The following is a 27264-nucleotide window of genomic DNA, read 5'->3' as shown; positions in this document are numbered from 1 at the left end:
CCGGCTGAGAAAAACTAGTCACCCAATATCATCCCACCTTCCAGCATGGTTACAGTACTTCAGGTGCATGTCCAGGTGCCTTTTAAAAGAATTGAGGGTTTCTGCCTCCACCACCGATCCAGGTAGTTCACCCCTGGGTGAAAAAGTTTTTCCTTATGTCCTCTCTAATCCTTCTACCAATCACCTTAAATCTGTGCCCCCGGTAATTGAACTCTCTGTTAGGGGAAACAAGTCCTTCCTGTCTACTGTATTTAGGCCCTCATAATTTTGTACACCTCAGTTAAGTCACCCTTCAGCCTCTTCTGTTTTAAGGAAAACAACTTTAGCCTATCCAATCTTTCCTCATAGCTGCAATTTTCCAGCCCTGGCAACATTCTTGTAAATCTCCTCCGTACTCTCTCCAGAACAATAATGTCCTTCCTGTAATGTGGTGACCAAAACTGTACACAATACTCCAGTTGTGGCCTAACCAGTGTTTTATACAGTTCCAGCATTACATCCCTGCTTTTGTATTCTATGCCTCGGCCAATAAAGGAAAGCATTCTATATACCTTCTTCACCATTCTATCTGCTTGTCACTTCTTCTACCCCTCTCAATATCCTCCTGTTTATCATGTATTCCCTCGCTTTGTTTACTCTTCCCAAAAGCATTACCTCACACTCCACCGGATTGAATTCCATTGCCACTTTTCCGCCCACTCAACCAAGCCATTGATATCATTCTGGAGTCTACAGTATCCTCCTCACTATCAACCACACGGCCAATTTTTGTGTCATCTGCAAAGTTCCCAGTCATGCCTCCCACATTTAAGTCCAAATCATTAATATATCCCACAAACAGCAAGGGACCCAACACTGATCCCCATGGAAAGCCACTGGAAGCCACTTTCCATCCTTAAAAACATCTATTGACTACTACCCTTTGTTTCCTGTCCCTGAGCCAATTCTGGATCCAACCTGCCACATTCCCCCGTATCCCATGGGCTTTCATTTTTCTGACCAGTCTGCCATGTGGGACCTTGTCAAATGTCTTACTAAAATCCATGTAGACAACATCCACTGCACTACCCTCATCAATCCTCCTTGTTACTTCCTCAAAACGCTCAATCAAGTTAATCGGACACGACCTTCGTGTGACACAAGTTTGATCGTGAAAAAGACATGACTGAATGGGAAGGCAATGTTATACAAAAGGAAACAGATGCAAAATCAACTTTTCTAAAAATAACACAAGGAGACTGTGGAGTAATGTGGAGTGAAACAATAGAGATGCCAATAGTTTGAAATTTACAGGGCAATTGTTATGCTTGAGAACAGCAATGGTATTGAATTTCAGATAACTGATATTGTAATTGGTTCCCTCACCTCAGATGCTGTTGGTCCCTTTAAAACCTCCGTCAGATGTGCACAAGTGAACTTAATGAAATATTTCAGAAATCTTTCCAGAAGCCCACAAGAGGGAAAGCAATATTTACTCTTAAGAAATGTGGAGTAATAACCTCATGAGTTGGTTATTTTATTAAGTGTGCTAGCTTCTCCTGTAGTGGTCTTCGGGCTCAGTTATCAGTCTACATCGCCTGCCATGTCTGGTGTATGACTTGGTACTGGAGAGCCAAACAGGGCGAGCTCCTCACATCCACCTCAGATAGCAGAATGTCCAATCTGTCAGCAGGAGGCTAGAAGCAGTGCCACTCCTCGATTTCCTCGCTGACTCAGATTTATGTCTTCATAAATGTCTGCTCTGCCATTCAATAAGATCATGGCTGATTTTCCACCTCATTTTCAACTTCATTTTCCTGCACTATCCCCATATCCCTTGATTCTCTTCGTGTCCAAAAACCTATCGATCTCTATCTTGAATATACTCAACGACTGACTATCCACAGCTCTCTGGGGTAGAGAATTCCAAAGATTCACAACCTTGTGAGTGAAGAGATTTCTCTTCATTTAGTCCTAAATGGTTGACCCCTTATCCTGAGACTATGCCCCCTAGTTCTAGACTGTCCAGCCAGGGGAAACAGCCTCTCAGCATCTATCCTGTCAATCCCTGTAAAACTGTTATGACCCTTATTGAATCTTGAGAAAGGCTCCAACAGTTTTATTGTCCTACATGTGGTCATTTGCCTTTAATTGGCACCTTGTTTTATGGTCTGCTGCTCAAGCTGTACAGGAAGCAAATTAGCCAATGTCACAGATTCCAGTGAGACTGGGTGCCCACTCTACATAATGAACTCGAGTGCACACTGATTCCAGGCTCATATTCCCTGGGATCAGCCCTAATATTTCACCTTATAACTTCCAATTAACAGTTACAATTCAATTATAATTTTTTCTGGTAATTGATATAAAGAACACATTTCACTGTTCCCCATTGTGTGCTTGGTTTATTACAGGTATTAACATAATGTATAACACTGGGCTGGATTTTAAGTTCCCAACGAGCTGGAAGCAGAGGGTCTGATAGTGCACGCGAAACCCGGAAGTAAGTGTAGCGCGTGTCAGTCGCTTTTTAAATTAGCCACTGCATTGATATTTCATTTCCGGGTTTCCTGACCAATTAGCTTAAGAGGGTGAGAGGACAACCTGCATGAGTCCATTTCAACTCCAGTATTTAAAGGGATCAAAACATAAAATTTAATGAATTCTGAAGTTGGGGATAGAATGCAGTGAGTTGAACGAATATGGAGTGCACCCACTCCAAGGCTGCAACTCTGCAACTTGTTTTAGCAAGTCCTGCCTAGATGTGATTCTGGGGGCTTTAAGGAGATACTGCTCCCTACTGATAGGCTGGAGGTAGAAGAGGAGGGTAGCAGCAGGAATTGTAGATTCAATGCTAAATGTGGTTTAATGACCGACACAAGGCAGGAAAGATGAGTACAGTGCCCCATGCGCCTACATCCAGATGTGTACATATCCCCCAATGCCCTCATGCTGCCTTCCCAGACAAACTCCAGCACATCATTCCTCACACCAACTTACCTTGCAGGTGCATTTATTCCTCATCCCCATCTGTTCATTCACCACTGACAGTAACTGTCATATCAACGTGCTTTGTTGAATGATAATTTTCTTTAATCCACTGACTGGAGACCTGAATTTACATTTTACAAAGAAATTTAACAAGGAACAGATAAAAGATGACTTTGCTAGCAGCTTAAGATGGCCACCTAATTTGCAACACTGTATCCTACATTGCAAGGCCTTTGAGGTGGAGACGAAATGTCTGTTCATCCCAGCAAGTACCAAGATGCAGGAGGATTAAGGGAACTGCCTGTTCTTTTTAGCAAGAAGAAATATGCTGCCAGCTACTATGCTTGAATCACTGGGTGATTGTCATGTGACTAGCCCCCACCCATCTGTGGTTTTAAGCTGGTGTTTCTCTGCAGCAAGTTGAGAAGCATCTGGACTCTGACACGTGCAGACTCAAGTCGGGGTCCCTCTCTCTCTCTCTCTCCCTCTTGCTCTCCATTCCAGCTTGCAAGCTTCGAACCCTGCCTGCTGACTGACAACCTCTACATACTCCAGCTACAGTCAGGAACCCCTTTGGAGGGAATCATTCGCATTGCTATCTCCAAGAGACCCATCAAATCAGTCATCTGTCACTTCAAACTAAAAGCCTCAGGACCACCGAATTCAGCTAGAAGCCAGCTGAATTACCAAACTCCACAGACTGTATACATTTTTTTCTATGGACTCTAACTCGACCAATCTACCATTCTCCACTCTGTAACCTATTTGTGTGTGTAAGAACCTCTAGTGTGTGTGTCTGTGTGTGTGAAAGTTGGCACATAGTTCATTATGCTGCTTAGTTCAGTTCAAATACAATAAAATTAACCTTTTTCTTTGTTAAACTCAAGAAAAGCTGTCTGATTGGTTCTTGTTACGATCATAGCAAGTAAGTAATCAAACACCTACTGAATTGGCCAGTGCATGCACTTTAAAAAGGAATTAAATCTGTTGCGATCAAACAAGGAGAGGGAAAAGAGGGAACACCTTTGACCCCTTCTCACCTGACCGTAACAGAATTTTGAGGGCTCCTCCGGGATCAAACCCAAAGACAAATGGGAAATTGGAAGCGGGAAACCAAGTTGATCCCTTGCAAAGTTTAAAAATTTCAATACTGGTTTTCTTGTGGCTTTCTTGTGGTTTTCAATGCTAGAGTACTAAAATGTCCACATTCAAGGCCAATACCTTCCTAGACCAGAGTGAAGTAACTTGGGGCAGGTTAACAGCCCTATCTGTTAAAGAGTTGAGGAATGTAGCTGGGCAGTTAGAGATTACTATCCGTCCAAAAGCTAGGAAGCTTGAAATCCTAAAATATGTGGTCAACCATTTTTCACTTGAAACTGAAGTCTCAGAGACAGGTTTAGAGTTGAAAACAGGCAGAACAACATTAGCCAAAATACAGCTAGAACAAAGGAGACTAGGATTAGAATTTCAGAGAGAGAAAAAGAAGTGAGAATTCCAGGAAAGGGGAAAAGAAAGAGCTTTGCAGATGGAGAAGGAGGAAAGGGAATTAAGGTGGCTCGAACTAACTAGGAGAATACCCAATGCAACTCGTGCAGGCACCGCTAGTGAGGGAACAATTCCTAACTCAGGACTGAATGCTGACGTCTTAAAGTTCTCCCAGTTGATTCCAAAGTTCAATGAGGGGGATGTGGAAGCATTTTTCATCTCACTTGAAAAGCTTGCAAAACAGTTGAAGTGACCAGTGGAGCGCTGGACCCTGCTACTGCAAAGCAAATTAACGGGAAAAGCCAATGAGGTTTATTCCCTTTTGTCTGATGAGAATTCATCAGACTATGAGTTGACCAAAAATGCTATCCTGAGCACATAAGAACATACGAATTAGGAGCAGTAATAGGCCATTTGGCCCCTCTAGCCTGCTCTGCCATTCAATAGGATCACGGCTGATCTGTTTGTGCCTCAAATTCCACACTCCCATCTACCCCTGATAACCTTTGATTCCCTTGCCTAACAAGAACCTATGTACCTCCGCCTTAAAATTATTCAATGACCCCGCCTCCACCACCTTCTGAGGCAGAGAGTTCCAAAGTCGCACAACCCTCTGAGAGAAAAAATTTCTCCTCATCTGTCCTAAAAGAGCAACCCCTGATTTTAAAACCATGCCCCCTAGTTCTGGACTCCCCCACAAGAGGAAAGATATGAGCTAATCCTGGAAGCGTACTGCCAGAAATTCTGAACTTCTGAAAGCAGCCGGAACAAACTCAGATGAGGTCGAAAGGGTGAAGCAACTGGCTTTCGACTGATGGATTATGGGCACTTAAGGTAGAGTCCACCTATGAAAACCTCAGAGATGTGATTCTCCCGGAGCAGTTCAAAAACTTGCTTCACGTGGAGGAACAAAAGGTTCCAAGAGCCAGGCAGGCAGCAATCCTGGCTGATGATTATACACAAGCCCTTGCCCCAAGGAAAACCCTTCCCTAGTCATCGCCAAAAACCTGAAACTGACAGAAGGTGGCAGGGTGATAGGAGGATGAATAACCATGGGTGAGAAGGGAGAGCTGGAAACACAGAGGGATGACCTCAGGCCAAAAAGGAAGGTGCTGAGACCCAGGAGTGATTCCTGAAAGCTTGTATGTTTCCATTGTAACAAGGCAGGTCACCTTCGAGCTGACTGTTGGAAGTTACAGGGAAATCCCATAGGATTAGTCAGGATACACCAGACTAGTGCAGGAAAAAGGGCCCTGATGGAAAGCACAGCAGACCAGGCTGTGGCTTTAACTGCAGCAGTAAAACCCAGTAAATATACCGCTGTGAGTACGGGAGAACTTCACGAAATCTGAGAGTTACCAGGATTTTGTGTCCAGAGGAAAAGTGACCCCATACCCCTTGAGTGAGGCAAGTAAGCCCATAGTCATACTTAAGGATACAGGAGCCACCCAATCCCTTCTGCTGGGAAAAGGCATGACCTTTCCTCCAGAGAGTGCATTGAATGCTAGAGTATTAGTAAATGGTTTCGGGGGAAGGTATATGCCCATACCTTTATATCAAGTGCACCTGCAGTGTGACCTTACTTCAGGGCCAGTAACCGTGGGGATTATCACTCATTTACCTGTGGATGGGGTCGACTTGCTCCTGGGTAATGATCCGATGAGGGCAAAGGTGGTAGCTTCCCCACTGGTCTTAGAGAGACTGAACAAGGTCAGGGAGACAGAACAGTTACAGAAAAAGGTCCCTGGTGTTTTCTCTGACTGTGTGGTGACCCAGTCCATGACCAAACAAGCTCTGTCAGAGGAAGTTGAACTGGCACTGCAGACAGATGACCCTACTGTCTGGTTATCTGAAACCTTCTTCAGGAATTTAAAGGAACCAAAGGAAGTGTTCAGGTCTTTCTTGGTTGAGGCTGAGCAAGCTGATCCAGGGTTAAAGAAATTAGCACAGACTGCCCATACTGAAGCTGAAGCAGAGGGAGTTTCAGAGTGCTACTATTTAAAGAATGAGGTCGTGATGAGGAAGTGGAGACCTCCTCACAGACATGCCTCACAGTGGTGCCGCTGAGGTACCATGGGGAAATAATGAGAATAGCCCACGAGATTCCAATGGCTGGACATGTCGGTATCAAAAAAACCCAAGCCCACATCAGACAGCATTTGCACTGGCCACAACTCCACAAGAATGTGGTGGAGTTCTGCAAGACTTGCCACACGTGCCAGATTGTGGGGAAGCCTCGACTGGCAATGAAACCTGCACCCCTAATTCCCATGCCAGCTTATGGGGAACCATTCAACAGAGTGCTGCAGGATTGTGTGGGGCCCCTGCTGAAAACAAAAAGGGTCTACCAGTATCTTCTCACCATTATGGATGTGGCTACCCGATATCCAGAGGCTATCCCTCTAAGAACTATCTCTGTCAAGGTAGTGGTGGAGGGGCTAACCCAATTCTTCACCTGATATGGGCTGCCTGCTGAGATTCATTCAGATCAGGGCACAAATTTTATGTCCAGTATTTTTCAAAAGGTCATGGGTAATCTAGGCATAACCCAGCTAAAGCCCTCAGTCTACCTCCCACAGTAACAAGGGGCTTTGGAGTGGTACCACTGGACCCTACAGACAATGATCAGGGCATACTGCTGTGAGTACCCCCATGACTGGGACAAAGGGCTGGGATTTTTTCTGTTTGCTATCAGGGACTCACCCAATGAATCCATTGGCTTTAGTCCCTTTGAATTAGTTTATGGACACAATGTGAGAGGTCCTCTAAAACTAATCAAGGAAAGGTTTTTTTGACACAGGGACAAATCTTTGCTGTTAGATTACATCTTCATGTTCTGAGAACGGCTCACGATAGCCTTTTCAGTGGCTCAGTAACACCTAAAAACCTCCCAGACAGCTATGAAAAGGCAGGCAGATAAACATGCCGAGGCCAGAACATTTCCGCCCGGAGACCATGTGTTAGTGCTATTACCAATACAGGGAGAACCATTGAAAGCCCAGTTCAGTGGCCGTACAGAGTAGTAAAGAGAATTAGCTAAGTGAATGGTATAATTGACACCCTAGATCATAAGAAAAAGCAAAGGCTGTGCCACATCAATATGTTAAAACGGTATCACAGCCGGGAAGGGGATAAACAAGCACAGGTCTGTCAGGCAGTCAGGAAAGAGGAGGGCAAAAGGGATAGTTAGTTAGTTAGAGATACAGCACTGAAACAGTGAGAATGAGTTAGAGGGAGACTTGGAGGATTCCCAAATCAGCCCCTTACCGTCCAGTTAGCTAACACTGAAATGTTAGGAAAATTAGACAATGTACTCGCCTATTTAAATGCAGAACAGAGAGGATACCTAACAAGGCTGCTCACAGCACTTAAAGGGATCTGCAGGGACAAACCAGGGTGCACAACTCTAAACTTACATGATGTGGATGTAGGAGAGACCCCTCCCGTAAAACAAAATCCCTATCACCTAGGTCCCATGAAACTGACCCAGGTTCTGGAGGAAATTCAGTATATGCACAAGCTGACTGAGCCCAGTCAGAACAGTTGGAGTTCCCCAGTTGTGCTGATACTCCAACCCAATGGCTCAACAAGACTCTGCATTGATTACAGAAAGATTAATGCAGTGACCTGAGCTGATCCCTACCCAATTCCCCACCTGGAAGATTGCACAGATAGAGTAGGAAATGTCACATACATTATCAAAATAGACTTGTTAAAAGGCTCTTGGCAGATTCCCTTAACCACCCGAGCTAAAGGGATCTCAGCTTTTGTCACCCTAGGCGGCTTATTCCACTGCCAGGTGATGCCCTCTGGATGCTGAAATGCCCCAGCCACCTTCCAAAGGTTGATGAACCACATAGTGGCTGGCCTACCCACTGAGTAGTGTACCTGGATGATCTGTTAGTATACAGCGACACATGATGGAACCATCTAGACCAGTTAGAAGATCTCTTCCGAAGGTTACAGTCAGCTGACCTAGTGGTAAATCTTGCGCAGAGTGAGTTTGCTAAAGCTCAGATAACCTACCTAGGTCAAGAGTGGGTGCTGCCCAGAGAAGCAAAGGTACAGGCGGTGATGGATTTTCCCGTCCCCACAACTAAATGGGAAATAATGGGGATGTGTGGGCTTTACCGCAAGTTCATCCCTAACTTCAGCACTTTAGCTGCCCTGCTGACAGACTTGTTACTGAAAAAAGCAAAGGTAGTGTTTTCAGGGAGGTGCCAAACAGCTTTCGAGAGGCTGAAAGCCATCTTAACAAACAAACCAGTGCTGGCAGCTCCAAACTTTAACAAACCATTTAAGGTGACAGTTCATGCTAGTGACCTAGGGGTAGGTGCTGTCCTGTTCCAAGATAATGAGTCAGGCATTGAGAGATCAGTTGGATATTTCTCTAAAAAATTAAACAAACATCGAAGGAGATAGTCTACTGTGGAGAAGGAAGCCCTGGGACTGTTTCTGGCTCTCAAACACTTTGAGGTATATGTCCAAAATGGATATAGAGAGACCTTAGCTTATACTGAGCACAATCCTTTGACCTTTATGGAGAAATTCAAAACCCAGAATGCAAGATGTTTTCGTTGGAGCCTGCTTCTGCAACCTTACCGCCTAAAGATTATTCACAATACAGGGAAAAACAAGGTGAGATCTGTCACTTTATCTAGAGTCAAGCTCAGCACAGAATCATCCTGGATTTAAAAAAAACCTAACCAGAGCCTGGCTATGACAGTGTGAGACTGATGAGTGAGTGTTTGTGAATGAGTGAGTGTGTACAGTTTCTTTTTAATTTTGCGAACTCATAATGAAATGTCCCTGTCGCCACATTTCATTTCACCTGGTGGGAAGGTGTCATGCCAATGTTCTTTGTTGAATGATAATTTTCTTTAATCCACTGACTGGAGACCTGAATTTATATTTTTTAAAGAAATTTAACAAGGAACAGATAAGAGATGACTTTGCTAGCAGCTTAAGGTGGCCACCTAATTTGCAACACTGCATTCTACATTGTAAGGCCTGTGAGGTGAAGACAAAATGTCTGTTCTTCCCAGGAAGAACCAAGATGCAGGAGTTTTAAGGAAACTGCCTGTTCTTTTTAGCAAGAAGAAATGCACTGCTAACTATTGATTTAAAACTGTAATTTGTTGAGCAGCTCACATGCAGCCTAACATGTTGCAGTTAAATGTGTAAGTTGATGGGTTGAAGTCAGTTTCCTTACGAGTTGTTAAAGTCTGAACTTTTAACCACCCCCACTCCCCACTCTGAAACCCATGTGCTCCAGCAAGTTAAGGTTCAGCCCAGCATTTTATATCTAGTAAATAAGTAATTTCATTTTGTTCAAACACTGAATTAAGCTAAGATGCTCCATGAAGACAGCAGGGGAAACTGTGATGCAGTACTGGAGAATTGCCGGATATTTTTCATTGTGCTATTGATTAGACAGAATATATAATTTTCAATACCAATAAGTATGCTTCCAATAATTACAGTTTTAAATCACATAAGATTCATGAAGCACTGCAGAATATGAATAAATTATTTATTTGGATTGGAAACCTAATCATGGTTAGAACTTGATCCTTCATCAAAGTTACTTACAAGAAATTCCTGGTAGTGTAAAATAAATCAATCTTGCTAAATTATCTGCATTTCCTTGCTTACATGTATCAAATCATATTTATCAATGTCTAGCTAATTCTCTGATCCAGCCCTTCTACACTGGGTTCGAATCTGTCGTTGCTTAAGTTTGATCATGCTGTGAATGTAATCTGACATTTGTAGCAGAATTGTCTGCTTCTATAACTAGACATTGGGCCACCACAGCAGATAGGTTTGTCTGATGTCAGTATCAAGCACTATCAAGTAGGAATCAGAGAAGGTCCTCTGCCCAGTTTATCCCATCATTTCATTCTATACTCCTTTCTTCCTTTGACACCCAGCTATCAAGTTGAATAAGGAAATTCCTACAATGATTTCATCTGCATTTATATCCAGAATGCTAGCTGGCAGCAAGTTTCACAGTTCTTTAAAAGTTGTATTTGTAAAATGTATTAATTTTTCTCTCTTCTTTCACTTTGTTGCTTCTCGCCATATGCCGGTCTGTGCCAGTTCCAATTCTGCTGCTGCTTTATATCCCATCTATTTAGTTCATTAAGAAGTCAAGAGTGGCTTTCCTTCAGAATTTTACTTCCCTTCATCTGGGGAAAGTATCAGCCCTCTGCTCTTATCCATGTCCCAACGTTGGTTCAGAATGCACATGCATCTTACAGTCCAAGGTGCAGCAAGTAGGAGATGCAATAAGCTACATCACCATGCTGCTTCTTAACAGGTCTCAAGTTAGATAAAATTTCTCCTTGACTTGCGGACTAGCTCAGGATTTCATTGGCTTAAAATAATGTCCCACTACACCTTTTCATGGTCCCTTTTGGACGCAATGCATGATCCCTTGAACTTTGAACCCTTTCTCTCTACCCTCTTCACTTCTTAATCTTTCAGAATTAGAACAAAACGAGTTCTCGTTAGCTCTTAATACTTCATTAAAATAGATGCAACATCACTTCTATTACATTTTTTTGTGTCTTTTCAAATGTTTATTGTTTCCTAAGTACGATGACCAAAACTGAACTCAGTGGCACTGTAAATATCACCAGTGCTTTACATTCCCCTGATTTTGACGTGTTTCTCAAAGTACCAACATAATATGTTGATAATTTTAGTAAATTAACTACTTTATGCTATGGATTTTTAAAACTCACTAATATTGTGACTTAAGTATCAGTATTTTGGCACAGCAACACGAGATTCCCTGAAGCGCGTCCTGTAATTACTAAAATAATGTTCTAGTTATGAAGGTAGGTCTGTCATTATATTAGCATCCTGTCACTATTGTAGAAACAGTAATCATACAGTCACCAGACAGATTTTGGTAATGGTCACCAGTTTGGCTGCCCTTCTACAGAGGATCTAATGTGACAGCTGATATAAGATGTCGCCAGGTATTCAAGCAAATGTTTCAGTTGCGTTGCTAGATGGATTATAATTTGGTTTGATTGAAGACAGATGCTCTGCTGACATTGTCTGAGTTGTCATCAGCTTGTGTCACCTGACTCTGGAGACAATCGCTGCAAAATGTGATTTTTGGGGCAGCTTTAAATTCTGCTCAATCACTAGTGCAATGTGTAACATCACTCTCTTTCACACTAGTTCTACTTCAATTCCAATTATTCCATTTGCGATTTAACCTGTGGTGCCTATAATTTTTGGAATATCGTTAAATCAATTTAACTGCAAATCCGATAAATAGCAAGTTCTTGGTGATTTTAACCATGTGTCAGTTTGAGATTCGTTCTGCTGTTCTGCGTTCATTCTGGATTATAGAAGCCGTAGTGATCTGTGCCTGCTACTGTTACTTACCTCGCACAAGGAACCTAGCCCTGATATTAGCACAAGCATAGCTTTTTGAAATGTTGCCTTTTTTGTAGCAAAACATTAATGCATATAATGCTGTTACTTTTTCACTGCCTCAAAGCCCGTCATAATCAATCAATTAGTTTTTATGTACAATTACTTTTATTACATAGGCAAATGTGGCACCCAATTACACACAATGAAGTCCCATAATGAGATAAATAGCCAGTTTATCTGTTTTGGTTGAAGTGAAATGTTTGGCCAGGACACCAGGAGAATGGCCTGTGCTTCTTCAAATAGTGACATTTTCTATGTCAATCTGAATATGGAAACAGGACCTAGGTCAATGGCTCACTTGAATGATAATGCAGAACAGTCTCAATTTTGTATTCAGTGCCAGTCCAATTCCTGTGCTCAGTTGCGAGAGCTGGGGTGATGGGGGATTGAAACCGTAACATTCTGACTCAGAGGCAAGATTATTATTAACTAAGCTACTGAAAAAATACCGGGCTAAGTTAGCACACAGGAAATACGTAATAGCAGCTCAATGAGTGAAGCTCCTCCAGTTTTCATTGCATTACAAAACCCTTAGGAGGTAACAATCGTAGATTAATTTGTTTCCCATATTAATTTGGTTTTGATTAGGGCTTTATTGGTGGAGAGGACTGAAGATTAAAACTGCGTGTCCCCACTCAATGGTCCTGTATAATGCATGGCATGTGTCGTGCAGAGTATGTGCTCATCCCTACAGCAATTCTATCCCTTTGTAATGTCACGGAAACATGCTAGGTTGAATGATTTTTTTTAATCCACTGGCTGGAAGCCTGAATATAAAACTGGTGGAGATGAACCACTCAAACTTTGCAAGTTTCAAACTCTATTTGCTGACCGTGAGCAGCGAGGCATATTCCTTGCTGCAGACTGTAGTGTTCAGTGGTTTAATTGATCTGTGTTTGATTGTGTTAGTCTGTTCACTGATCAATGCTCACTGTGCTTAATGACTTAGGCCTGATGGGGGAGCTAGAGAGTAGAGAATTTTCCAAAAAGAACAGAGATCTCCTTTGAAGAAATTCAGACATATTGCTACCTCCCGGAGAACCACTGAATAAGCGTCCAGCTTTTCAGACTGGAAGCTGGAGAACCACCGAATCAGTGTAGATGTCTTCAAACCGGAAGCCTCAGGACAACAAAAGGAAAGTTGCGTGACCACCGAATTCAGCCTGAAGCAAGTCGAGTCACCAACCTCCACAGACTGTATACCTCATATATTTCTATGGACTCTAATGCGACCAATCTATCCTTCCCCAGTCTGTAACCTATTTGTGTGTGTGTGTGTGTGTGTGTGTGTGAGAAAGTTGGAGAGTATTTTATTATTTTTATTCATTGATTTAAGTACAATAAAGTTAACCTCTTTCTTTGTTAAACTCAAGAAAACCTGTCCAATTGGCTCTTTTTCTGATCATGGCCCGTAAACAGATAAATACTCACTGAATTGGCATGTATATCCACTTAAAAAAGAAATAAATTTGTTGTGGTCAAACAGGAGAGCGAAAAGAGGGGAGCCCTTTAACTCCTCCTCACCAGATTGTACCAGTAATTTGTTTATTAATTAAGAGCAGACTCATCCATATTAATGCTCAAAAGGGAATTGGATAATTATCTGGAGAGGAAAGATTTGCAGGGCTATGGGGAAAAGGTAGGGGAGTGGGCCTAGCTGAATTGCTCTTGTAGAGAGCCAGCAAGGACATGATGGGCCGAATGTCCTCCTTCTGTGCTGTAACCATTCAATGATTCATTATATAACTGGTTCTTTAAGACCTTTCCACACGTGTGTTCCTATAGACTTACCTTTGTATGTGTGTTGTGTTTCCACAGCGTGTCAGTGAAAAGGTTGGTGGTGCAGAAGGGACCAAACTGGATGATGACTTCAAAGAAATGGAAAAAGTAAGTGATGCATCTACCATGCTGAGAATGAATTTACCTTTTTACTCTAGTTATCCCTGAATATGCCATTTAGTTAGAGCCGACAGGATGAATTGGATACCACCCCATATTGGACATCTGTTTATTATTGTTGTGCAAGGGTTGGCTTTTCATTTATGTTGAAAAGGTAGTTTGCAAGATTTCGCCCATAACTAGCACATTGTAACAGACCACAGGTGCAAAACATTCCAAAACCTCTGATGCATACAGTATCCTAGGCTTTATTCAGAGGGGCGTAGAGTACAAGTGCAAGGAGGTTATGTTGAAGTTGCATAAGACACTAGTTCAGCCTCAGCAGGAGCACTGCATCCAGTTCTGGGCGCCAAACTTTAGGAAAGATGTAAAGGCATTGGAGAGAGTACAGAAAAGATTCAGGAAAATGGTTCCAGGGATGAGGAACTTTAGTTACGAAGATAGATTGGAGAAGTTGGCCCTGTTTGCCATGGAGAAGAGAAGGCTGAGAGGTGATTTGTTAGAGATATTCAAAATCATGATGGGTTGGGACAGAGTAGATAGAGAGAAACTGTTCCCACTTGTGAAAGGATCGAGAACGAGAGGGCACAGATTTAAAGTAATAGGCAAGAGAAGCAAAAGCGACATGAGAAAATCTTTTTCAGGCAGCGAGTAGTTAAGGTCTTGAATGCACTGCCTGAGAGTGTGGTGGAGGCATTCAAAAGGGAATTAGACTGTTACCTGAAAAGGAAGAATGCGCAGGGTTACGGGGAGAAGGCGCGGGAATGGCATTAGGTGAATTGCTCATTCAGAGAGCCGGTGCAGACACGATGGGTGCTGTAACAATTCTGTGGTTCTCTATCAATTAGATTTGGAACAAATATAATATTCATTGTTAGTTGTCATGTTTTGTGCTTTTGACATTAGGTCTGTGCAGCAAGAGACGGTCACTATCTTCAGCAGTGAAGAGAAAGAAGAACAGAGCTTGAAAATATGATTTTCATTACAATTATGGGAGTGAATTTCCTTGGTGTTTCTCCCACTCCTCCGTAGTGACTTTAGCAGAAACCCGGTTTATGCGCGGAAGTGAGCTTTTTGTCAGTTACGGCAGACAGCGGGAGAGGCACTGAGGAAACTCACACCTGATGCAAGCAACATGAAATTATTAAGGAGCAATGATGTATTGCAATGCAAATCATGTCAAATCGTGCTTGACTGAAAAACATGTTTGCCATTATGTTCAAAGGTTGTAACTTTAATCAGAAGTGCATAGGCTAGCTTGCTGATCAAAGTGTACTAAAGAAACTCACTAAACCACAGCTCTGGCAAAGTCAAAGAATCCATCATTTTAAATTCTTTTTCTTTTGAAATACTAAAGGAGGTTTGGTGAATTGGAGTTAAAATATGGTAAACACTCAGAACTGCTGTGAATGTCATTATGTTACATTCTGAATTTCTTCTGCAGTTTGCTTTTTTTTAAATTAAGTATAAACCAAGAGCAGACACTACAATATTTTAAAAGAAATAAGAGAGACGGCTAGTGAATCAGGAAGGAATGACACGGTAATGCTACGCTTCAGTTTTAAAAGTTTGAAGATTGTTGGAGGCAGGTAGGATTGATGGAGGTAAGGAATTCCATTGTTTTGTGGCCCTTGGAAAGAATCAGTTGGAGTGGAGGATTGTACAATCAAAGTTGGTTTGAACATGGTGATGATGTTGGGACAAGGAGGAAGAGGGTGACGAAAACTTAGCATTCTGACCAAGTGCAGTGAAGTTGCTTAGATGCCATTTGCCAACAAAGCTTTGCCATTTACTGAGCCATTTCATTATTGCTTCCACTGAAACCAGTGCAATCGTTGGCCATTTGTATTCCCTCTATAATAGCAATGTTATACTGACTCTCCCACCTAATGCATACATTCTCTAATCCCTACTGTTTTGCCTCAGAAGCATCTGCAATGAACATCAGAACTGAGGCAAAGAGCTCCAATGTTCAATCAGCTGTAATGTTATATCGACATGGGATTGAAAAGATATGACGGACAGGAGGCAACGGCAAGTTGGGTGATTTGATAGAAAATCGTAACTGACTGTATTTCAATTGTTTGTTCAATGAGTGAGTTTGGCGATACAGGGAGGTTGTGGAGTGGAGGAGATTAGGATAGCTTCCTTCCCATTCTGCTCACTTCCTCTTCCCAATCACCCCTTGTAATCATTTACCTGAGTGCTGCTACTGGTATCGCAGGGTGTTCCTTCACCAGCATGCTGCCTGGGACAGTCCACAGTTCACTGGTTCAATCAAAATGAGGCCTAATATCGTGTGCACTTTGGCTTTCACCATTCAGGTGCATGGATTGCTCCTACACTCCTCAATTTCTAGGATAAGAATGCCAAGAAAGGTTGAACCATGAATAGTAAGAGGTGGTAGGTTTCAGCTAGACTAAACATTGAGAAAAATAAGATTTTCATTACCTCTTTGAGGGCACGGAGGAAACCAAAATATGATTCAACTGTTGCACTGCAAGAAAATTGGAGGTGGTTTCTCCTGAATGTGTGTGATCTGAAAGAATAGTGTTATCAGCAATGGAACAGATGGGCTTTGATGAAGTCAGTAATGTAAGATGCAAGAGAGGGTCAAGTCCTGGGAAGCCCTGAATTAATGGAGGAATGATTAATCACAAGGGACAACTTACACTTCAGATTGAATTAAGGGCTGTTGTCACCAAGGATTGTAAAGATAGAGGTTTCTTGACCATGCTGAATGTTGTGTGTAGTTACCTGTTTAAGTTCACTTAACTTCTCTCCACTGCTGGTTTGCACATTTACTTTTCATGCATCTTTTCTGTAGCTGACACAGTGACGTTTTTCCTTCTTAATTGCACTCCTGTTATTATTGACAAAGTCAAGGTATGCGCTCAGCAAACTCTAAGTAAACAATGCTGTTTTTCTTTTCCTCAATATACTTAAAACTGAAATAATATTCAGCTCAGTAAAGCATTGATTGGACCAACACTCCAAATATTTCTGAATGTTATCACTGCGGCACAGAGACGCAGTGGTTAGCACCGCAGCCTCACAGCTCCAGCGACCCGGGTTCGATTCTGGGTACTGCCTGTGTGGAGTTTGCAAGTTCTCCCTGTGACTGCGTGGGTTTTCGCCGGGTGCTCCGGTTTCCTCCCACAGCCAAAGACTTGCAGGTTGATAGGTAAATTGGCCATTATAAATTGCCCCTAGTATAAGTGGGGGAATTGAGGGAAGGTGGGGATGTGGTAGGAATATGGGATTATTGTAGGATTAGTAAAAATGGGTGATTGATGGTCGGCATAGACTCGGTGGGCCAAAGGGCCTGTTTCAGTGCTGTATCTCTAAAATACAATAAGATTGTATTGGCTGTTATCACAGAATTGTTACAGCACAGAAGGAGGCCATTTGTCCCATCGTGTCTGCACTGGCTCTCTGAAAGAGCCATTCCCTGGCCTTCCCCTTGTAACCCTGCACATTCTTCCTTTTCCTATAACTGTCTAATTCCCTTTTGAATGCTTCAGTTGAACCTGCCTCCACCACGTTCTCAGGCAGCGCATTCTAGACCAAAGCCATTCGCTGCATTAAAATGTTTTTCCTCATGTCACTTTTTCTTCTCTTACCAAACAATTTAAATCTCTGCCCTCTCATTCGCGATCTTTCACACGTGGGAACAGTTTCTCTCTATCTACTCTGTCCAGACCCCTCATGATTTTGAATACCTCTATCAAATTTCCTCTCAGCCTTCTCTTCTCCAAGGACAACAGTCCTAACTTCTCCAATCTATCTTCATAACTGAAATTCCTCATCCCTGGAACCATTCTCGTGAATCTCTTCTGTATTCTCTCCAATGCCCTCACATCTTTCCTCAAGTGCGGCGCCCAGAACTGGATGCAATACTCCAGCTGAGGCCGAACTAGTGTCTTATACAAGTTCAACATAACTTCCTTGCTCTTATACTTTATGCCCCTATTAATAAAGCCCAGGATACTGTATACTTTATTAATTGCTCTATCAACCTGTCCTGCCACCTTTGATGACTTATGCACATATCCACCCAGTTCCCTCTGCTCCTGCATCCCCTTTAGAATTGTGCCCTTTATTCTATATTGTCTCTCCATGTTCTTCCTACCAAAATGAGTCACCTCACATTTCTCTGCATTGAACTTCATCTGCCACTTATCTGCCCATTCCACCAACTTGTCTATGTTCTTTTGAAGTGTTGACCCTCAAACTAGGGTGTCAACTGACGTGGCGGACAAAAGACACCTGCACAAGATACTTCATGTAAACGCTTTTATTGATACTTAAATCTGCTGTTATTTCAACTGTTAAACTACTTGTTACTTGTTACAATAAATCACAAGACCCATGGCTTGGACTTAAATACTACCCGTTGCAAGGCGAGGTGATCAGTTTCCCTCTGATGGATTCTCTTCACTGAAGCCCGAATTCAGGGTACCCTTTCTGCGATGGTCCTGCTGGTCTTCTTCCTTTGGAGGCTCCTAGCCTTCCCTTTTTATCCAGTTGTTCCCAGCCTAGAGAATGTTCTTAGTCATATACACCCATGACTTGGAGTTAGTGTTAGTTGCAAAGCAAAACAAAATACCTCTGCTGGCCATGTCCTTCTTATCCATCCTTGTCCAGCAACCTTCACAACCGCTCACAGTGTCGTTCGGAGCACATCTTATCACACACTGTCTATTCTGCAGGCTGGGTTCGTTAAACTGCAACTGCAGCTATTTCACAGTCCTTGTCCTTGTGTAAGGCTGGCTATTTTTCCCTTCATGCTCTGCAGCTGCTTAGCTGTTCGCCATCCGGCTACAGTCCCCCCTTTGATCCATTAAGCGTTAGAAAATTGGCTCATAAAGGAGTCCTGATCATACCCCACCTCGCGACAGCAGATATTCAAGTCCATGCCATGTTAGATTTAGTTATATCTATCATTCGCTCGCGTTTTCGCACATACCAGTCCATTTCCACCTTCCCAACGTTTAAATATAATCAGAGTATACATTTGATACATCAAAATCACAATGTTGGTATCCCAATTCAAAATATCATCCCACCAGTTGGTTACTCTAATTGTTTCAATCTTTCGCCCAGTTCCCTCGGCTTTCTGAATGACTTTGACAAATGACTGGTGGGTTTCAGCTAATCCATTGCAAGTCCAAGTAAATACTGAACCAACTGCCTAGCCGCCCAGTTGTGGCTAGGAATGGTCCATGATATGGATGACCCTTACTTTCCGATGCATCACGGGTTGAAGCCACTTGGTGTTCTCCGGATATCACCATATGGCTGTTCTCTGAAAGTGTGGGCCGGGTCAGACTTTGATTCGGTGGATGTGGTATTTGGCAGTCCATACATCACAAACATGATAAACAGCTTCATTTCAAATTACTTATTATCTGTAGAACACAAGGTAATTTCTGCTCTTATTTACAGTTTCTTATTATAGCCAATTAACGTGGCTGAGATCAATATCAGCATCCAGGCAATTTAAACGCCTGTTCCCCCATAAGCAAGTCCAGGTCGGGGAGATCGGTATCTGCCTAGGCCTTCTTCGTCTTTGGCCCTGATTCAGAGGTGATTGTTGTTGATGGGTCTCTTGAACGTTCCCTATGGCCTGCCCCGCTTGCGGCACTTGTGGCAATGGCAAAGAGATGATGCCACGCACGCGTCCATCAACACATGATGCTGGTGGTTACTCTGTTTGCTGAACAATTTTAATTGGTTTACAATATACCATCTGGTCTTCCCAGAGTCCGGCAGGACTTTGTACACCGAGGGACTAGCTTTGTCCACTATGGAGTGGAGGCCAAAATACTTAGGGGACAGGAATGTGCCAGGCTGGTGGACCTGGAGCATAACTTTCTGTCCTATATCATATTCGATAGGCTTCACCTTGCCGTCGAAATATGCCTGACAACATTTCTTCTTCAGTCCCATTTTGACCGTGGCGGCCGTTTGTGTGGCCTGGACATTGTCCAATAACTGTTGCACGGCTTTCTCATGACTGAGAGAAGGTAGTTCAGGCTCGGAGAGGTCGAGTCCCAGGAGGGTTTCAATTCCTCAATTCCTGTCATCAGGACATGAGGGGTAAAACCTGTTAAGCTTGATACAGTGTTATGTACCAGCATTAGGACAAAGGGTAGGACCACATTCCATGTAGAATTGTTCTGTTGGATGGTCTTCCAGATCATGCCTTTCAGGGTTCTATTTATCCTTTCTACTATACCACTAGATTGCGGATGGCGAGCTATGTGGAATTTCTGATTTATTCCCAATAAGGCCATTACATTTTTCATGACCTGGGCGGTAAAATGGGTACCCTGGTTGGACTCAATACTGCGTGGGAGTCCCCATCTGGTAATACTTGCTGCACCCCAATATGTCGGCTATTATTTTAGCCTTATTCGTTCTAGTGGGGAAGGCTTCGACCAACTTACTAAAAGTGTCAATGATTACCAGGATGTACATATATCCCCCCCTTGCATGGTGGCAGAGGGTCTATATAATCTATTTGTAAGTTTGTCGAGGGTCCATTTACTGGTCTAGTGTGTCTAAGTTCTCCCTTGTTGGCATAATGATCAAGATTATTTTGGGCACACTCCAAACAATTGTCCATAGAGTGCTTTATGTCCCTGTCAATGTTAGGCCACCAACACAAGCTTTTAATCCGCTCGGTGGTTGTTTCTATTCCTTGGTGTCCCTGGATACCATGGCATATTGGGTTGGTACCACGTACTGTCCGTCCTCAAGGACGAGTCCGTCTTTAATGTATATTTTAGCTCTCCATTTGTTATATTAGGGCGGCGCAGTGGTTAGCACTGCAGCCTCACGCTCCAGGGACTCGGGTTCAATTCTGGGTACTACCTGTGTGGAGTTTGCAAGTTCTCCCTGTGACCGCGTGGGTTTTCGCCAGGTGCTCCGGTTTCCTCCCACTGCCAAAGACTTGCAGCTGATAGGTAAATTGGCCATTGTAAATTGCCCCTAGTTGTAGGTAGGTGGTAGGAAATATGGGATTACTGTAGGGTAGTATAAATGGGTGGTTGTTGGTTGGCACAGACTCGGTGGGCCGAAGGGTCTGTTTCAGTGCTGTATTTCTAAATAAAATAAAATAAATAAATGATGCAGGGCATGCTCCATCTCGGATTTGTTTTCAGTCATTATCCATACCTTAGGCCTTTATAAGGTCCTCAGCCTTAGTCTGATTGACAGTGACTGCGTTCACCTATTGGGAGTTGCCATGTCTTGGGCGCTTTGCTTTGCCAATTTGTCTGCTCATATGTTCCCAGCTGGGGAAGATTTATGGTGCACTTTCACATTGAGTATACCATATTCTTGCCCTTGGGTGGTCTGGATAATGTGTTTTAAGAGGGGCGCAGACAGTAAAGGTACAAAGCCTCTTGTTTCCAACAAGGGCAGGAAATCAGTTAAACTGCTGCATGTGTATATGCTGTCCTAATATAGATCTACTGGTGGGGGAAATTTGTCGGGGTGGCTAACCACAAACGCTACAATTGCTAACTCAGCAGTCTGAGCGCTCATTTTAGCTGGCAGTTTTAAAGCTATCTGTGCTAGCGGTGTACCTTGGTAGTCTTCTGCGTAGATGCCACATCCTGTTTTCCTAATTCCGTCCTCCACTAGGGAGGATCCATCAACAAAAATTTTTAGGGTCTGATTGCCAGGTACCCCCCCCCCCCCCACTTTTTTGTTTGGGCACAAATGGTTCCTTGGGATCATGTGCTGTCAATACCTGACATTCTTGCGGTTCACCGCTATAACTGAGATTGTCAGTGAGAAAAGTGGGTGCTTTGATCCACTTGACTGCAATATCCTGACCCTGCAACATCAGAGTCCATCCATTTTGGCTAATGGTACTGTCCTTGATCCATCCATCCGGCAACAGCTGGATGGGTGTATGCTCCGTGAAGACAGTTAAGGGGTTCAGGCCAATTATGTACGAGAAATGCTGTACCGCCCAGAAAACCGCCAGAAGGTGTCACTCGCAGGCAGAAAACCCTTGCTCTACAGGGGTTAGAAGTCGGGATGCATATGCAACTGGTCCAAGTCTCCCATGGCGCTCCTGCAAGAGGACCGCTGAGATAGTAGAGTCTGTTGCAGCAACCTCCAGAGCAAAGGGGAGTGCTGGGTCTGACACCTGCAAGGCCAGAGCTTTGGCTAGGGCTTGTTTCAGTTCCAGAATGGCCTGGGTGTATTGTTCAGTCCACAGCCATGGGGCATCTTTCTTTAGGAGGTCTGACAGTGGGGAGGCTTTGGTGGCAAAACCGTCAATATGGTTCTGGCAATATCCTACTAGTCCTAAAAAAAAGAGCTGAGGGATTTCACGTCCCTCGGGAGGGGTAATTGTAATATTGCCTCAATAAGTTTAGTCTCAATTTCCCGCTTACCATACATAGGTTACCGTATTTCCTAAGTACATAACTTGGGATTTCATAATCTGGGCCTTTTTAGGGTTAATTTTGAGTTCCAAGGAAGTAAGGAGGGCTAACAATTCACTGAAGAGCTAGAGATGTTCCCCTTTAGTGTGTGTTTGGAGGAGGAGATCATCAACGTGTTGAATTAAACATTCGGGTCGAGAAAAACTAATGAGCCCCTGTGCTAATCTCTGATGGAAGATTGAGGGAGAGTTGTGAAACCCATGAAGCAAACAGGTCCCAGTGTATTGCTGGTCTTGAAATGTAAAAGTCAATTTGTATTGACACTCCCGTTTCAAAGGAATAGACCAAAATCCATTATTAATATCTAGAACGGTGAAATACCGGGCTTGTGGAGCTTGCTTCATCATAGCCTCGGGACTGGTTGCTACTGTAGGCGCGGTCAGCAGGGTGGTCATATTTAACCCCCGATCGTCAGTCGCCAAGAACCGTCTGGTTTCCTAACTGGCCAAATTGGTGAGTTATTTATTGATGCAGCAGGGCGCAACACTCCCTGCTGTAACAGACTTGTTATCACCTTCAAAATTTCGCTCTCTGCTTGCTTGGGAAACCCATATTGTTCTGTGTCTTTGGACCGGGGCCGTCTATGACCACTTCACCTATCAGTCGACCACAGTTGTGTTTATGGGTTGCAAAGGCTGATATATGCTTGCCAATAATTTCTTGCACCTCTACATATCTGTAGGTTTAACCCAAAGTTCCCCCATTGTGCAAATTCTTTCGGGGTACGCCCCAGTGGAGATTTCCACCATCGCCTCCGCTACTTTGCCCATTTGCCAAATACAGCAATTTACTGGATCAAACGACAAATTACACTTCCTCATGAGGTCAGAGCTGAGAATATACTCTGTTTCAGGGTGTAGATTTACTAATATAGCCAGGTGATAGCAGATCAAATTTCCAAGTCTAAATTCTAAGGGGCTAGTTCCGAATCCCTCCTGTGAGTGGTCAGTGAAACCACTCATAAAGATGGTATGTTTAGTGCGCCATGATGGATCTTTTCCTTTGGATGTGTTAAGGGGGGGTGCGGGAACCTCCCGTATCCCATAAAAATTCGGTGGGGCAGCCTCCTACCTCACCTTCCACCAGACGTCATCCCACACCATCCCATTTGACACTACACACCCATACTGGAGAGGCCTGACACCATCGGATTTTGGGCTGGGCACTGAGGGTACAGAAGGTTGGGACAGTCTGTCTCCGCGACTGGGGCCATATGGGTGAACGCCTGTCCCTGTTCCCAAGGTCCCTCCAGTGGTGGAGGTGGTGGGGGAAAATGATTTTGACCCGGTCCCTGATCTTGGGGAGGTCGTTGGGGACGGGACCTGGCACACTCTAGCGTAATGGCCCAATCGACCGCAATTATAACATTGGCCCTGATAGATATTTTGATTTTGATTCCGGCCTCTGCCTACTGGGGCAGCATACAGGGGTGGAGGCTGCCGGGAGTTGTTATTTCCCCGCTTCCCCCTCCCCCCCCTCCCCTCTTCATCCCTCATTTTTCCATACAGGGCCCTGACTCTGATTTTTAACCGGGTTCATTTGCCCTTCTTTAGACCGCTGCCTTGCATTCTCCTGCACCTCCCTTTCCCAGGCGAGGGTCATGCGCCTAACTGCCCACTGTTCAGTATGGCCACTGTCCACTGGGCCAAAAAGCTCACATGCTTTCCTACTGCTTTCCTTGGCATGAGAGATCAACGTTCTGACCCACCATATTCTCTTAGGGGCTTCCAGTTCTGTCCGGTTAAGGCCTGGCCCAAAGACATTGTTAAAATGGATCCACAACCTACTGGCGAATGCCATTGGGTGTTCCCCTTTGTGCTGCCTGCACTTACTCAGTAAATCAATGGGGTCCCCTTTGTTTTATCCCATAGCTGACAGAATGGCAGTTTTGGTTTCCTCGAAGGTCCCTTCCTCGTTAGCTCTATCCTCAGGCAGTGCAATGAGGATTGTTTTCACCAGACACATAAGTACTAACTTTTGCTCTTCCCCTGCATCTAAGCCATGTAGGGTCCCAAGTCTATTACAATGACTAAAGAACTCCTCAGGGTCCTGTCCCAGCTCCAGGGGCGTTACCTTCTTAGCTATTTCTGACAATTGTGCCACTATAAGGGGAGTACTATAAGAAATACTTCCGTTTTCAGCAGGTGCTCCTCGGGTCGTCATTATCGGGTTCATTGGTACTGTCTCAGGTGGTGCAGAAGGGACCACCGGCTTGTTGTTGTGTTGTGGCGGCGGATCAACCCAGCCTCAATCACGCTCTCCTTCCCCTTCTTGTTCTCCATACCTACGGGCTGCTTCATCTAGACTGCCCCAATCCACATCGTCATCACCGTTCGCTTGTGTCTCCCAAAAAGAACATATCATACCTCGGTTGGCAGCAAGTTGACTTTTTAATCTATCTATTTCTCGCTGACACGTACTATGTTCGGCTCCTTTACGCTGCCCTTGTAAGTGGGACTGGTGCAGTGCTTTAAGGGCCGCCTGCAAATTGTAACATTTTTCATTTAAGTCGGACACCGCCTTATTAGCTGCCTCTTTCTCCTGCATTGTTCTCTCTCTCTCTCTCTCTCCTGGTGCGCCTGTTCATATTGAGTTTGAAACTGACTCATATGAATAATGTTCATCTGTGCTTTACACTCCTTCTCACACACCTTTTTTTTTCAAATCATCTGTCTCCCGCCTTGAGACTTCTGATTCTAGTTTGGTCCCCTCGAGTTCCACTTTTAACCTAACATTCTCCATTTCCTTTTCACACAATTCCCTCATACAATTGGCTATTGCTGTACCCTTACTAAGTTTAGAGGTGCGCTTCGCTTGTTCTTTCCTAACCTCTTCCCAGTGTTTCTGTCTAATGGGTCCCGGGCCCTCAAAAGCCTTATCAGAATATTCAACCCACTTGGGCCATTTACGCTTTAGGTACTCCCACTCTGGACAGGCATTGGACATCATTCTGCTGTTTATCCGGCACGTCTATGGGCCAGACACGGTGTGACTTTAAGGCGATCACTTAACCGTGCCCACCCAGCGACGCCAAAATGTTGATCCTCAAACTAGGGTGTCAACTGACGTGGCGGACAAAAGACAACTGCACAAGAGATACTTGGTAGAAACACTTTTATTGATACTTAAATCACATCTGATGTTATTTCACTTGTTAAACTACTTGTTACTTGTTACAATAAATCACAAGACCCACGGCTTGGACTTAAATACTACCCATTGCGAGGCGAGGTGATCAGTCTCCCTCTAATGGATTCTCTTCACTGAATCCTAAACTCAGGGTTCCCTTTCTGCGATGGTCCTGCAGGTCTTCTTCCTTTGGAGGCTCCTAGCCTTCCCTTTTTCTCCAGTTGTTCCCAGCCTCGAGAATGTTCTTAGTCACGTACACCCATGACTTGGAGTTAGTGTTAGTTGCAAAGCAAAACAAAATACCTCTGCTGGCCATGTCCTTCTTATCCATCCTTGTCTAGCAACCTTCACAACCGCTCAGTCTTGTTCGGAGCACATCTTATCACACACTGTCTATTCAGCAGGCTGGGTTCGTTGAACTGCAGCTGTTTCACAGTCCTTGTCCTTGTGTAAGCCTGGCTATTTTTCCCTTCATGCTCTGCAGATTTTTAGCTGTTAGCCATCCGGCTACAGAAGTTCTACACTATCCTCCTCACAGTTCACAATGCTTCCAAGTTTCATATCATCGGCAAACTTTAAAATTGTGCCCTGTACAACAAGGTCTAGGTCATTAATATGTATCAGGGAAAGCAAGGGTCCCAACACTGATCCCTGGGGAACTCCACTACAAACCTTCCTCAAAACTGAAAAACATTCATTAACCTGTTTTCTGTTATCTGTTTTATAGCCATATACAAGCCCAGGCTTATGCATAGATTCATGCAGCAATACTAAGGAACGAAACTGAGTAGGACACAACCCAGTACTAACCATTAAAATAACAAGTCACTGAACAATAAACCTGTCAAAAATTGCTATTCTTCTGTAAATCATCTGAAAATTCCTGCCAGTATTATAGATTCTTTTGCTAACGTATGTAAAATTGTCTTGACTTTATGCATAAAGGAAAAAGCCTTTGGTGGAATTTAAAATGCAATTGAATACGACACTTCTGAAAGACAGATCAAAAGTCTTGAAGATTGACTGAGACCCCAGCAGGACATTGAGGGAGTCTTCATTATAGCGAAAAGCACTCGAATTAACTCTGACATTTTCCCTGTACAATTACGCAGCTGGTGTGAATTCAACTTCTTTCCATGCTGAGTAATATGTTTGTGGGCACAATGCCTTATCTTGCAATCTGGTTTCTGGACAGCTATTATGGTTTCTTTTTATTCAGAAGTGATATTACTTGATATTCGGATCTATTGAGATCATTAAAATGCCAAATCCTGAGCTATGGTTGGATAAATTAAAGAAAATATAGGAATGACATTTGGGTTTCACCAAATTCTGAAGTCTGACATTTCATGTGCATATGAAGCTGAATTCAAATCTTTAGATTCAGTCCCACCAGTCAACTTAAAACCTTGTAAATCAACAAGGAATGCACGGAGAAGATTCTTCTCCCAAATCAACTGTACAAACTAAGCAACCTACCCACTCCAACAGAGAAAATAGACTCTAACTAAGCTACCAGCGGCGGTTATACCTACCCAGAGATCAACTAATGTAATAAAAGCAAAATACTGCGGATGCTGGAAATCTGAAACAAAAACAAGAAATGCTGGATTCACTCAGCAGGTCTGGCAGCATCTGTGGAAAGAGAAGCAGAGTTAACGTTTCGGGTCAGTGACCCTTCTTCGGAACTGTTCCGAAGAAGGGTCACTGACCCGAAACGTTAACTCTGCTTCTCTTTCCACAGATGCTGCCAGACCTGCTGAGTGAATCCAGCATTTCTTGTTTTTGTATCAACTAATGTAACGCAGACCAAACCTCGAACCTGGCTCCTTATTGGTCTGTGTGGCTCAGTTAC

General features: G+C 43.6%; 1 protein-coding gene across 5 annotated transcripts in view; it reads left to right on the top strand.

Annotated features, from left to right (window-relative positions):
- Positions 1-27264, top strand: part of LOC137369373 (endophilin-A1-like) — a 201514-nt gene that overhangs the window by 125111 nt on the left and 49139 nt on the right. The window contains exons 2-4 of one of the 5 annotated variants that reach the window (XM_068030489.1): positions 2394-2482; positions 13732-13800; positions 15742-15846. In XM_068030489.1, coding sequence (XP_067886590.1) covers positions 15811-15846 — 36 coding nt within the window. In that variant the 5' untranslated portion in view covers positions 2394-2482; positions 13732-13800; positions 15742-15810. Of the gene's footprint in view, positions 1-2393; positions 2483-13731; positions 13801-15738; positions 15847-27264 lie in introns of all 5 variants that reach the window. The other 4 variants (XM_068030488.1, XM_068030492.1, XM_068030490.1 and 1 more) reach the window with 4 other exon arrangements.

This window comes from Heterodontus francisci, chromosome 4 (assembly GCF_036365525.1).
Source record: "Heterodontus francisci isolate sHetFra1 chromosome 4, sHetFra1.hap1, whole genome shotgun sequence".
Lineage (NCBI taxonomy): Eukaryota > Metazoa > Chordata > Chondrichthyes > Heterodontiformes > Heterodontidae > Heterodontus > Heterodontus francisci.
This window is presented reverse-complemented; position numbering and strand designations above follow the sequence as displayed.